The 13,198-nt window shown below is 47.7% G+C and overlaps 1 protein-coding gene across 1 annotated transcript in view; it reads left to right on the top strand.

The window, feature by feature from the left end:
- The window catches only part of SNX29 (sorting nexin 29), a 595,061-nt gene that overhangs the window by 18,584 nt on the left and 563,279 nt on the right, over positions 1-13,198 (top strand). The window contains exons 2-3 of the mRNA XM_040230635.1: positions 8,160-8,224; positions 10,876-10,928. Coding sequence (XP_040086569.1) covers positions 8,160-8,224; positions 10,876-10,928 — 118 coding nt within the window. The remainder of the gene's footprint in view (positions 1-8,159; positions 8,225-10,875; positions 10,929-13,198) is intronic.

Below are 13,198 nucleotides of genomic sequence, written 5' to 3' on the forward strand. Positions count from 1 at the left end.
GGGCTTTATCTGTTGTCCTTCCCACAGAATATCTTCTTATTGAGGTGAAATTCAAATACCCTCATGTCAGGAAACCTTTTCTTTGGACTTTCCTGGTGGCTCAGTTGGTAAAGAATCTGCCTGTGATGCAGGAGGCCTGGGTTTGAGCCCTGGGTGGCGAAGATCCTCTGGAGAAGGGAATGGCACCCCACTCCAGTATTCTTGCCTGGGAAATCCCGTGGACAGAAGAGCCTGGCAGGCTACAGTCCACAGGGGTCACAAAGAGTCGGACCCGACTGAGTGACTAAACCACCACCACAGTGTGAAACCCTGTATGCTTTTAATACAGTTAAAACAATGAACAGTTATGAAGTTAGAAATTTAAGCATTATAAAAACAATTAACCAGTTTACAATTTTCAACTGTTTAAAAATGAACAGTTCAGGGGCAATTTAGCACATGGGAAATGTCATGCACTCACCACGTCCGTCTAGTTCCTAAACACCTTCCCCACCCCCAGAGGACACCCTGTACCCATTCAGCAGTTGTGTTCTCTCAGTGTGGATTTTCCTCTTCTAGTCTTTCCTGTTTTTTTTTTTTTTTTCCAATTATTTGTTTGTTTGGTTTTGGCTGCGCTGGGTCTTAGTTTCTGCATTTGGGCTTTTTTCTTTTCTCCATGCATGTGGAGCATGGGCTCCAGGGTGCACAGGCTTCATTAGTTGTGGTGCTTGGATTCTTAGTAATCCCGAGACATGTGGAATCTTTCTGGACCAGGGATCAAACCCATGTCCCTGGCATGGGCAGGTGAATCCCGAGCAGGTGGACCACCAGAGAAGTTGCTTTTCTATTTTTTTTAAAGCACAGCTCAAGTTCTCGCCTTCCCTGGTGGCTCAGTTGGTAACGAATCTGCTTGCAATCCAAGAGACCACTTGCAATTCAGGAGATCTGAGTTCAGTCACTACATTGGGAAGATTGCCTGGAGAAGGAAATAGCAACCCACTGTAATATTCTTGCCTGGGAAATCCCATGGACAGAGGAACAGGCTGTGAGCTACAGCCAATGGGGTTGCAAAGAGTTGGACATGACTTAGTGACTTAAACCACCACCAAAATCCCACTCTTGCAGTCTGCTTCCTCTGGCCCCCAGCAGGCCAGCAGTGTGGTGTGGAAGGTCAGCAGACCAGGTCTCAGCAGTGCTTTGCTCCCTGGTCCCCAGAGAACCTTGCCATCTTCTTTTCTTATACCTTGTACCCACTGAGTGCATTGCCAAGGCTGACATTGTTTAATCCCTAAGTTGTGTCTGACTCTTTGTGAACCTATGGATCATAGCCCACCAGGCTTCTCTGTCCATGGGATTCTCCAGGCAAGAATACTGGAGAGGGTGGCTGTTTCCTTCTCCAGGGGGTCTCCCCAACCCAGGGATTGAACCCACTGATTCTTTACTGCTGAGCCACCAGGGAAGCCCAAGGGTTGGTTTTAGACCAGAGAAATGAGTTTCCCTCTGCTACTGCACAGAGAGGTAAGGAAGTACTGCTGTGTCAGCCTTGACCAAGTGCCCTGACTCCTCTGTGGACAGGAACCGTGTTTACCTTGACCTCCTGGATTTTGACAGGGGTGGGAGAAGGAATATACAGCTTGGGGGCATCTTGCTGGTTTTTCCCTCCCCAGATGCCAGAGATACGTTTTCACCTTCACACTCCCCTGGGCCACAGCCACAGAGACCTGGATTGGATTGCTTTGCCTGTGGTCCAGATGAAAGTACTTCTTAGAACCAGAGGTCTTAGGCCTCTGGGATGTAGGGCTGCCCACCACCACCACCACCACCACAACAACAACAACAACAATAATAAGTGAAGTGAAGTTGCTCAGTCGTGTCTGACTCTTGGTGACCCCATGGTCTGTAGCCTACCAGGCTCCTCTGTCCATGGGATTTTCCAGGCAAGAGTACTGGAGTGGGGTGCCACTTCCTTCTCCAGCAACCATGGTCAGCATGTGTAAAGTGCTGGCTGTATACCAGGCACTGTTCTAGATGCCTGATTCCTATTCGCTCAGTTACTAACTGTGGGAGGTGCAGAGAAGTTAAAACTTGTCCATGGTCATACAGCTGGTGACCTTCGCTACTCTTAACCCTTGCTCTGCCTCCCCGGGAGGTCACTGAAGGCTGGAGGTTTGTGGGAAAAAATTAGAGTAGGATCTGAAGGCTTCTAAACATGAGAGACAACAGGGAGGCGCGTGAATCGGGTTTCTGATTTTCATCGCAGATGATTTCTAAGTTAGAGCTTCAGGGGACCACTGTGGACCCCGGGGGGCATTCCCTGGGGCGCCACTCAGTTTCTGTTTTCCTTTTGATGGTGCTCTAACAAGAAACTGGGCTTCCCTGTGGGTCAGATGGTAAAGAATCTGCCTGCAGTGCAGAAGACCCAGGTTTGATCCCTGGGTCGGGAAGATCCCCTGGAGAAGGGAATGGCAACCTACTCTAGTATTCTTGCCTGGAAAACTCCATGGACAAAGGAGCCTGGTGGGCTGCAGCCCATTCGGTCACGAAGAGTCGGTCACGACTGAGCGACTAACACTTTCACTTCAACAAGAAATTAAAAAGAAGCCTGTTCTGTGAATCACTTTGCTGTACACCTGAAACTCACACAGTATTGTGAATCCACTCTACTCCAGTTTTTTTTTTTTTTTTTTTTTTTAGAAAAGGAAGCCTGTTCTGGCTCATCTGACTGATAGTGTTGACTCAGGGCCATTGCTGTGGAAGGAAGGAAGCAGAAAGGCTGGGATTTTATAGAGAAGTCATTCCTGAATTGGCGCTGGGGCTGTCTCTGCAGGTTTCTTACAGGTTGAGGGTGAGCAGGATTTAACAGAGGGCCGAATTAGTGGACTTGAAGTTGAATCCCTCCGTGAGCACTGGCCACGAATGAAGGTCTTTCCCTCTCAGCCTCAGTGCTCTGTTGAGTGGAGCCCACCTTTCCTTCTTTGTGAAGGATTAGATGCGTGTGTGTGCGTGTGTACCCAGTCACTCAGTCATGTCAGACTCTGTGTGACCCTGTGGACTGTAGCACTCCAGACTCCTCTGTCAATGGGATTTCCCAGGCAAGAATACTGGAATAGGTTGCCTTTTCCTTCCAGGGGATCTTCCAACCCAGGGATCAAACCCGCATTTTCTGCATTGGCAGGTGGATTCTTTACCTCTGAGCCACCTGGGAAGCCTTGAAGGATTCAATGCTGGCCACTTCATGGGCTTAGCCCACCGTGAGGCTCAGTAGGTGGGCACCTGTTCCCGCTCCTCCTGGTCCCTGGAGAAGGTAGGAAAGAGCCCGGTAGCATTGCTTGCTTTGCCTGCCGTCTCAGAACAGAGGCCCCAGGTTTGCAGACTGCAGAGCTTGGACAGTATGATTTCATGCAGAAACCAGTGCCCCGAGAAGGGAAGTGACTGTCCCTGTCACAGGGCCAGCACGCAGCCCGGCTGGGATGAGAACTCATGATGCCTTGTGACTTCCCTCCAGTGCTCCTTCCACGGAGGAGGTTCGTGGCCCTGGGCCTCCTGGGCACCTCCTGCCGTCGGTGAATGTTGCCTCTAGCGCTCCTTCCATGGAGCCTCGTGGCCCTGGGCCTCCTGGGCCCCTCCTGCCATCAGTGAATGTTGCCAAGGGCACTCGTGCTCCCCCTGCCCTGGGAGATGTGGGTCCCTTAATCCCATTCAGGGCTGGGATGGTCATGGGCACCCCTCCAGGGGTCAGGATTGTCTCCTTCAAGTGCACTTCTTGTCTGGGGAGGGTGCGTGGCGGGCTGTTTCTCTGGAGAGCAGGCTTGCTTCCCACCACGGAACGGCTTTGCAGGGTGAAGCAGGGAAGGTTGCCGGCGGCTCCAGGAAAGCAGTGTCGCAGATTGCGTAGGAAAGCTCTGGGGTCCTCGCTAGGGGTAGGCACTCTATCCTTGCTCTTCCCTTGTGCGTCAGGAACCAGCAGCGTCAGCAACACATGGGAGCTTGTGAGAAATGCAGAGTCCCAGGCCCCACCCAGCCCTTGAATTAGAACCTGGCTTTTAGCCAAGACCCCAGGAGATTCGTGTGCAGGTGAAAGCTTGTGAATTACTGCACTAACGATCAGTAAGGAGACGATGGAGATTTTTATTTTCTTTGTCAATCCTGCCCCCCTCCCATGATTTGTTGTTATTGTATTTCTTCACATGAATTACGTTATAAAAAAATTGTGGTGAAATACAGGTAACATAAAATTTGCCATCTTCACCATTTTTGGAATACTTATGTATTTATTTACTTTTGGCTGTGCTGGGGTTTCGTCACTCTGTGGGGCTTTTTCTCTAGTTGTGATGAGTGGGGCCTACTCCCTAGTTGCGGTGCGAAGGCTTCTCATTGCGGTGGCTTCTCGTTGCAGAGCACAGGCTTTAGGGGGCTTAGGCTTCAGTAATTGTGGTTCCCGGGCTCTAGGTCACAGGCTCGGTAGTCGTGGCACTTAGTAGTTGTGGGCTTAGTTGCTCCGCAGCACGTGGGATCTTCCCGGGTCAGAGATTAAACCCCCGTTTCCTGCATTGGCAGGTGGATGCTTTACCACTGAGCCATCAGGGAAGCCCTTAATATTTATTTTTATTTATTTTGTTTGGCTGCTTTGGGTCTTAGTTGCAGCACACGCGATCTTTAGCTGTGGCATGACTAGTTCCCTGATCGGGGATCGAACCTGGGCCCCCTGCATTGGGAGCAGGGAGTCTTAGTCTGGACCACCAGGGAGGTCCCCATCTTAAGCATTTTTAAGTGTACAGTTTGGTGGCATTAACTACCTTCTGACTGTTGTGTGGCCGTCACCACCATCCATCCCCAGGCCTCTCTTCGTCTTGTAAAAGTGCAGATGTGTATGAAACTCTAACCTCTCATTCTCTTCCCTCGCCTCCCCTGACAACCACCATTATGCTTTCTTTCTTTATGATTTTGATTACTCTTAGTATCTCATGTAATTGGAATCATGCAGTGTTCTATCTCTTTGTGTCTGGTTTATTTCACTTAGCATGATGTTCTTCAAGGCTCATTTGTGTTGCACCATACTGCAGAGTTGCCTTGCCTTTTAAGGCTGAATAATACCCATTGTATGTGCATGCCACATTTTGCGTCTCCATTCAGCTGTTGATGTACACAGGAGTTGCTTCCACAGTTTAGCTACTGTGAATAATGCTGCTGTGAACATAAGCATATAAATAGCTCTTCAAGACCGTGCTCTCAATTCTTTCGAGCATACACCCAGAAGTTCTGGGTTGTGTATGATAATTCTAAAACACGAATTATTTTTATGATCAGAAAAAATAGCAAAAGCACTTCAGGGGGGAAAACCTTGTCACGTTTCCAGTTGGCATCGCCCAAGGGCAAGTAGAGTTGTTGGGTGCAGTACTTGGAAAAAGGAAGAAAGCAAGACTGCCTTCCCCATTCTGGTGTTAGAGGGAGAAGAGCAGAAACTCGCCCTCCTGCTGCGTGAGGAGCAGGGTGTGTTGATAGCGGTGTGTGTGAGGCCCTCAGGCAGGTGGCGTTTCTAGCCATCCTGAAAGACGCTTTAGGATGGCCTCTTGTCTGGTGGGAAGGGTGCGTGGGCTAACCTCTCAATACCTTTTCCAGAAAAAATTACAGTGGCAGTGTTTGGAAAGTCAGTCCATAGAGAGTCTATGGACTGGCTTATTCTCCTGGCCTGGGGTAAGGCAGGAGCCCAGGCGATAGTCCTGACATGGCCCTTAAGGGGCATGGTCTCCAGTTAGAGGGATGGTTCCAATGACCAGTGTTCAAATTAGAACAAAAACCTGAACCCGCTATCAGGGTCCACGAGGCCTTTGTGACTGGCCCCTGCCTGCCTCTCTGATCTTTGCTTTCCCTTTTCTGCTTTCTGCTTAAGTCACTGGAGACTTCCTTCGGGTCCTGGGAGACGGAAGCCAGACTGTTTTTGCCTCTCTTCCCTGGCTGTTTGCTCCACCTGGAATGCTGCTGCTGCTAAGTTGCTTCAGTCGTGTCCGACTCTGTGCGACCCCATAGACGGCAGCCCACCAGGCTCCCCCGCCCCTGGGATTCTCCAGGCAAGAACAATGGAGTGGGTTGCCATTTCCTGGAACGCTGATCTCTCATAACTTTCCATGACTGCTCCTTCACGTTATAAAGGGCTCAGCTGGGGTGTCGTGTGTGCAGAGAGACTTTCCACGACTGCCCTGGCAGACGTTGCCCTCCAGCTTCCTCCTGGTCTCTTCACTTCATCTGGTTTTTCTTCCTAGTGTGACTCTCTAACATCTTCTCCTCCGTTAGTTTACTTGGGAACCATTTGTTTCTTCCTAATAGCATATTCATTCCACAAGAAGATGGCTCTTTTATACCACTGAACTCCTGTGTCCCCAGCACTTAGAACACTGCCTGGCACCCAGTAGGTTCAGCAAATGTCGAGTGGGTCAGTGCGTGCACTTGCTCATCCTCTGAGCTTCTGTTTCCCCATCTGCGATTCAGGGATCCTAATACCTGGCTGGTAGGGTGGTCATGAAAATTACAGGACGCAGTGCATTCAGAGGACTCAGTTTGGTGCCTGGTGTACAGGAAGTGCTCATCACGTGGGCACGGTTGTTAGCAACTGGGTGGTCCTGGCATGACTTGGATGAAACCCTGACCATCTCGCTCTCTCTTTAAAACGATATTTATCTGTCTATGTATTTGGCTGTGCCAGGTCTTAGCTGCAACATGCAGGATCTTTTTGTTATGGCACGTGAGATCCAGTTCCCTGGTTGAACCCGGGCCCCCTGTCCTGGGAGCCACTGGACCACCAGGGAAGTCCCCACACTGACTTCCCTTGTAATCCTGAATTTGGGTCTCCTGTGAAACAGTTGTGTTCAGTGTCTGGTGTATCATAACACGTAGCCACGTGTCTGTGGGTTGGAGCCATTGGGCCCCCTGTGGAGCATCAGATGTGGTTCTGAGTGTTCCACCTGGGCCTTTGAAGTGGCCTAGCATGCATCTGTGCTCAGTTGCTCAGCTGTGTCTGATTCTGTGCGACCGCGTGGACTGTAGCCCACTAGGCTCCTCTGTCCATGGGATTCGCCGTGGACAAGAATACTGGAGCAGGTTGCCGTTTCCTCCTCCAGGGGATCTTCCCGACCCAGGGACTGAACCCGCCTCTCCTGCATCTGCTGCACTGGCAGGCAGATTCTTTACCACTGAGCCACCTGGGAAGACGGAATTGGCCTTGCCCCACACCCTCTTAAATGGGAGTTTGGTGTATGACATGTGTATCGTTTGGAAATGCTTTTGACTGTAAGTAACCACTCAGTGTACAGGGCTTGAACAAATGGAATGATTTGTTCTGTGAAAGCTCTGAGATTTCTAGTTTGGTTCAGCGGCAAACTGACATCAGGGCTAGTGTCTTTGTGATTCTCTTGGGCTTCCCTGCAGATGCTGCTCTGGCTTCCCCCAATGTGTTTAGGATGCAGGCATGAGGGATGAAAGCAGGAATGAAGCCATTAGCATCTGTCCTTTTTCCCCCAGGCCCCTCCCAGTGCTCTTCTGCTTACATCTCATCAGCTGGAACTTCTTAAGGTCAGCTTTAAAAGAGAGGTTGAGTAATTAGGTTTTTCATGGGAAAATGACGTTAGAGATGATGGTGAGGTCAGCTGACCAGCAGTGCCTGCCGTGCTAGGAAACCTATGTTTTAAGTTAGACTGTTGCTTCTCAACTGGGGCAGTTTTGTTCCCCAGAGGATGTCTGGCAGAATCTGGAGATTTTTGTTGCCACAACTAGGGAGTGTGTGTGTGTGTGTGTGTGTGTGTGTGTGTGTGTGTGCATGCACACTAATGTTATCTCGTGGGTAGAGGCCAGGGATGCTGCCAGACATCTTAACAGTTCACAGGGCTGCTGCAGAGAGTTATCTGATCCACATGTCAGTGACACCAAGGTTGAGAAACCCTTAAGTTAGATCATTCCAGAAACATCATCCAGATTTGGAGAACACTAGTTTAGTTGCTTTCCTGTGATGTAGTGACAGGAAAGGGGTCAGACCTCATTGTACTGGTGCAGATTATTGATACCTGGTCTTATTATTGATTTTATTAAAGAGAAAGTTGATGCTGGCTGAGAACAGCCAAATGGTACATGTCAGAGTCTTAGTAGGAGGCGAATGTCAAACAGAACTAATCAAGCCCCTTGCCTTCTAGGAACACAGAACAATGACATGAAAAGACAGTTTCTGCTGGAGCGACTGCTGGATGCAGTGAAACAGGTAAGAAGAAAGCGCATGTTGGACTGTGAGTTCAAGTCATAGTGTCAGATGAACGTAGAAGTCATTTCTGCCCTTCTGTCTACACAGACCTACTTCTGCCTTGAATCTGGGAGGCTCTGTGAGGCTAACCATTTCCCCCAGCAAGTAATAGTGATCAGAGGTGGGGACAGAGGGGCTCCTGTGTGATGATATCCTAAAGCCCCTGGAGGACCCACCCCCATCCTTCAGTGATGTCCCTTTGAGAAGGGCATTAATGTGGGTTTCAAAGTCTTATTTCCAAGCAGTTATTTTTGTTTGTTTTTGCTGCGTTGCATGGCTTGTAGTAAAATGCAGGAACTAAAATCCCCAGATTGAACCTAGGCCCTGGGCCAGTGAGAGCAGGGTCCTGACCACTGGACCGCTGGGAAATTTCCAAAGCAGACCTGGGTTCAATCCCTGGATTGGGAAAATCCCCTGGAGAAGGGAAAGGCTACCCGCTCCAGTATTCTGGCCTGGAGAATGCCGTGGACTGCAGTCCATGGGGTCGCAAAGAGTCAGACACGACTGAGTGACTTTTCACTTTCTAAGGGTGCTTCAGTGCTGGTTGGGAGTCAGGGCCCCTGTGAGCACAGGACAGAAATCAGGACGTGCTCAGGGTCAAATGGCATCTCCAGATGGGCTCTGCTTGGTTTGGCTGACGCTGAATTGGCACCTGGCTTTTGGCTGGGTGTTGAAGTGGGTGTTGACACAAGGTTGGCATCGAGTTGTCTGCTTACAACTACCCGACAGGCCTCATTCCTTGCACATTCATCTTGTGTCTGGTGCTCTGCTGAGTGCTTTCCATTGAATCCTTCCAGCCACGCTGTGAGATAGTTCTTGCAGTTACTGCCATTTTACAGATGAAAGAATGAAGAACTGAAGCTCAGGTCCAATAATTTGCTGCCAGTGTCATAGTTAATAAGCAGCAGAGCTGGGATCCAGCCCTAGGAATTCACATTTCAGAAGGGGCGACTGGCGGTTACCTGCGTGTCATCACGATAAGTAAGGGAGATAAGTATGTCCTTTAATGGAAGTGCCTCTTAAGGGTTGATGTGAGCTCAGAGAATTTAGCATCTGCCCAAGCCTCGAGGCATCCAGTCATGGCAGAAAGGACGCAGACTCAGGGGGAGTAGGGTTGGAAGGCCAGCTTTGTCTCCTGATAGCTGTGTGTGCTGGGGCAACTTACCCAGCCTCTCTGAGCATCCTTCTTCTCTTTAATTGGGTCCCCATCTCTATAGGGCTGTGGAGGGAATTGCTTAAAGGGGTAAAGGGCCACGGCCAGTGCCTGGTCCCCGGTAAATGCAGAGCTGACATTATTAGTCTTTTTTCTTTCTTTTCTCCAGAAATGGAACGTAAAATAAGATGAAGAGTTAACTCCAACCACTTCAAATGTAGCAGTTAAACAGAAATAACTTAGATCTTCCACCCAGAGCTATTATTACTATTTGGGAGGGTGAAAGTGTTGTATATATGCCTTTTAAAAACCAACTTTAGTTATTACAGTGCTTGGCAAATGGTAATTTCTCAATACGTAAAATTTAATAGTTTAGTTTTCTTTAATATCTTGAGTGTTGAGATTGAAACCCTATTCCATTCAGGATTAATCGGACTGGGTAACCTGCTAGTTTTCACTTCATGTTTTGTTTATTACGTGTCTCTTTTCATATGCATGTGGGATACACTGTGATTTCTTAGCTTCATTAAGAAATTAAAATTTCTTCAAGTTGGAAAGAAAAAAAAATAAAAACCACCTTTATTGAGGTGTGATTTGCATACAATAAAAATACCAATTTAAAATGTGCAGTTCTGTGAGTTTTGACCAAAGTATCATTTAAATTTCTATATACATACACACACACACCTCCCCACTGCACACATATGTGATAATAAATTTAGGAATCTGGTAAACCTGCTACCCACAGTGGAGGCTCCGTACCTTTGAAAGAGAGTAGTGGAGAGTGGTAATGGCTGCACGATATTGTGAATTGAGTTAGTTGCATGACTTAGTGGAGAGTGGTAACGGCTGCATGATATTGTGAATTGAGTTGCATGACTAAAAATGGTTGAAATGGTAAATCTTATGTTATCTACATTTCAGCACCATTAAAGAAAAAAAAAAAAAAAGTTTGCTTTTGTTTCCACTCTCCCTGGGTGAATTGTCATTTGGCACAACCAGAGGGCTTGTTTGAAGCTTGATTTATGCTGTCATAACTTCACAGCAGCCATAACAACTCTGGGCCCTGTCAGAAGGGACCCGTCATCATCACAGATTTGTGGCAGTTTTAATTATTGCCTGTTAAGAGCTCTGCGTTATTGACAGTCAGCTGCTGACAGATAGAAGCAGCTTCCTAGAGAATCTGCAGATGGCTTCTGTTTTCCTCTTAGCGCTGTCTTTGCACAGGGCTCCCTTCTGTACAAGCGAGAGGTAAAAGGGCTTCTTCCTTCAAATGGCAGCTGGAAGGCTGGGGTGCCCGCCATCCCACTTCTTGGGCTGACCCCCAGGGCTCGGGGATGCCCTGATTTGGCCACCAGAGTTTCTGGCCCTGGGTCCCCCCAGACCCCAAAGGCCCCTGGGGGTGGTTTTGTGTGTCCATCCCAATGGCTGATCTCAGCGACTCTTTTTTTTCCTGCAGTGCCAGATCCGCTTTGGAGGGAGAAAGGAGATCGCCTCAGATTCCGACAGCAGGTAAATAATGTAGCCTCTGAAACCCATTACCCTCAAGGCCAAAAAGGTAGCCAGAGATTCACCAGCTTTTATATTCTGCCACTGCAGCCAAGTGGGGTGGTGATTACGTTACCAACTTTGAGTTTGGACAGCAAGTCAATAATTGAGAGACGAGTTGTTGGGGCAGAGAATAATGGCTTGATTCAGAAAACCAGCTAACCAAAAGATGCTGGGCTTGTGTCTCCAAAGAACTGTCTTGCCTGAGTTAGCATTCAGGCTCCTTTTATAATAAAAGGGGAGGGGATAAAGTCAAACACTCCTGGTTCCCATTGGCCTCCAAAGGGATGTGTTAATTTCTCCTTCCTGTAGTCATTGACTGGTGGTCCTGGTCAGGAGGTTTTCTATGAGCTAAACCAAAGTATTTTAGCTTAATGCTCATTACCTGAGAAGCAGGGTTCCCAGAAATGGGCCATTATGTGTAATTAAACTTCTAGGTAACATCCCTTTAGTGATTAACTTGTAATAGAATGCAAAAATTCTTCTCTATCACAATTACATCTGATGGGGGGGGGGGTGCGGGTACAGGGCAGTGTAGATCTATACAGTGACTACTTGTCTAAAGTACTCCCAGCCCCCTGTCATCCTCTTTCTAGGAATCTTCTCTGAGGGAATTACTTGAAGTGCCTTTCCACATGAAGTTATTTTCACAGTAATTTATAATGATGAAAACTCAGAAATCTGAAGGCTCAACAAGTGGGAAGTGGTGAATAATGAAGTATAGTGCATCAGTAGTTTGAAATGTGCTATAGCCCATTACAGTGATGTCCATACAGAATTTGTTATAAGCAGAAAAATGCAAATCTAGGAATTTAAAAACAATATATTTAGTAAAAATTAAAAGAGCAGCATTCAGAGTTAATATGGATGCAGAGTATTAAATGACTCTGGCAAAAAACATACCAAAATGTAAATAGAGATCATGTTGAGGTTAAGACTATTGGGAATCTATCCTTTCTGATATTTTGTCACATTTTATACTGTGATCATGTGTTCCTTTTATAATTAAAAAAAGTCCTAAAAATGGCCATTGACCTTCATGACCCAGGAAAGGCTGACATGACTGAATAAGCTTGTATAAGAGATACAGGCATTTGCTGGAAATACGCAGTGACGTTCGAGGCTGCTTTGTGCTCTGCAGCTAGGGAAGAGCAGGAGGAACATTCCCAAAAAGGAAGAGATGGGAGGGAACTCAGTGCTCAGCATTCGTCTCAATCTGGAGACATGTGTTTCCCCTCTGACCCTGACCTACTCAGCCCAGCCAGTTCCTCCTCAGTCCCTCCAGTCCTTGCTCTTCTGTTGGCACTTTAGCAGCCATGAGCAGAACGTGCAGTGCTATCTTTACATGGATTTATGGGGACTGTTTGAAACCAGTGCAGATTTAAAATTCTACCCCTCACCCCTACAGGCTCTGCCTCTTCTTTGCTCAGTTTTTCTCCACAGCACCAGCTAATGACTGTATATTGTGCTTTTTAAATTTCTTGTTTCATTTCTTCCAGTTTCCCCATACCACAGTGTCCACTCTGCAGGCAGAGAGGTTTGGCTGTCTTGTTCAAGGTGCATCTTCAGCCTGGAAGCATCTAGAAGTTGCTTAGGAGATCTGTTGTCTGGTTGATTGTGTGCCTGGCTTCCTACCACAAGGGTGTCAAGGGTGTAAAGATCTGTGAGCTTGGAGGGCAAAGGGGCAGCTTCTCCATTTCTTTCTGAGTATTTTGCACAGACGTTCCGTGCCTGTCACTCTTGAGGTTCTTTACATGTTTGTGGCATTAGATCATTAAATTGATTGATTGCTTCAGTTCTTCCTGAGGGCCTATTATGGGGCCGCGTCTCCATCAGTGCAGGGGTCCTCCTTTTGGGTCCAGGGTTACCTGCATGAGAACGGGAGTCCTTGATCTCCTGAACTAGGAGGAAGGTTGTGTGTGTGTGTGTGGGTGTGGGTGTAGGTGTGTGTGTGTGTAGTCAGGAGTTCTTTATCATTTTTTTCCGTAATTATGGAGAAGCCATCTCTGAATGTTAGATGAACATGTTCTTATACAGTAGAGCTTTACCATTATAACTTTTATTCTGTAAACGGTTGTATTTTATAGTAGAATTTACAAAGTTAATTCCTCCTGAGGTATTAATAACCGTGGTTTCTGGCTTCCAGCAAGACCCTGCTCCATCATGATAATGCTGGTCACCGTCTCTTGACTGTTCCTGCCGCTCCTTGTTTGTGTTGACTCTTAGTTCAGGGC

This window comes from Oryx dammah, unplaced genomic scaffold (assembly GCF_014754425.2).
Source record: "Oryx dammah isolate SB20612 unplaced genomic scaffold, SCBI_Odam_1.1 HiC_scaffold_2, whole genome shotgun sequence".
Lineage (NCBI taxonomy): Eukaryota > Metazoa > Chordata > Mammalia > Artiodactyla > Bovidae > Oryx > Oryx dammah.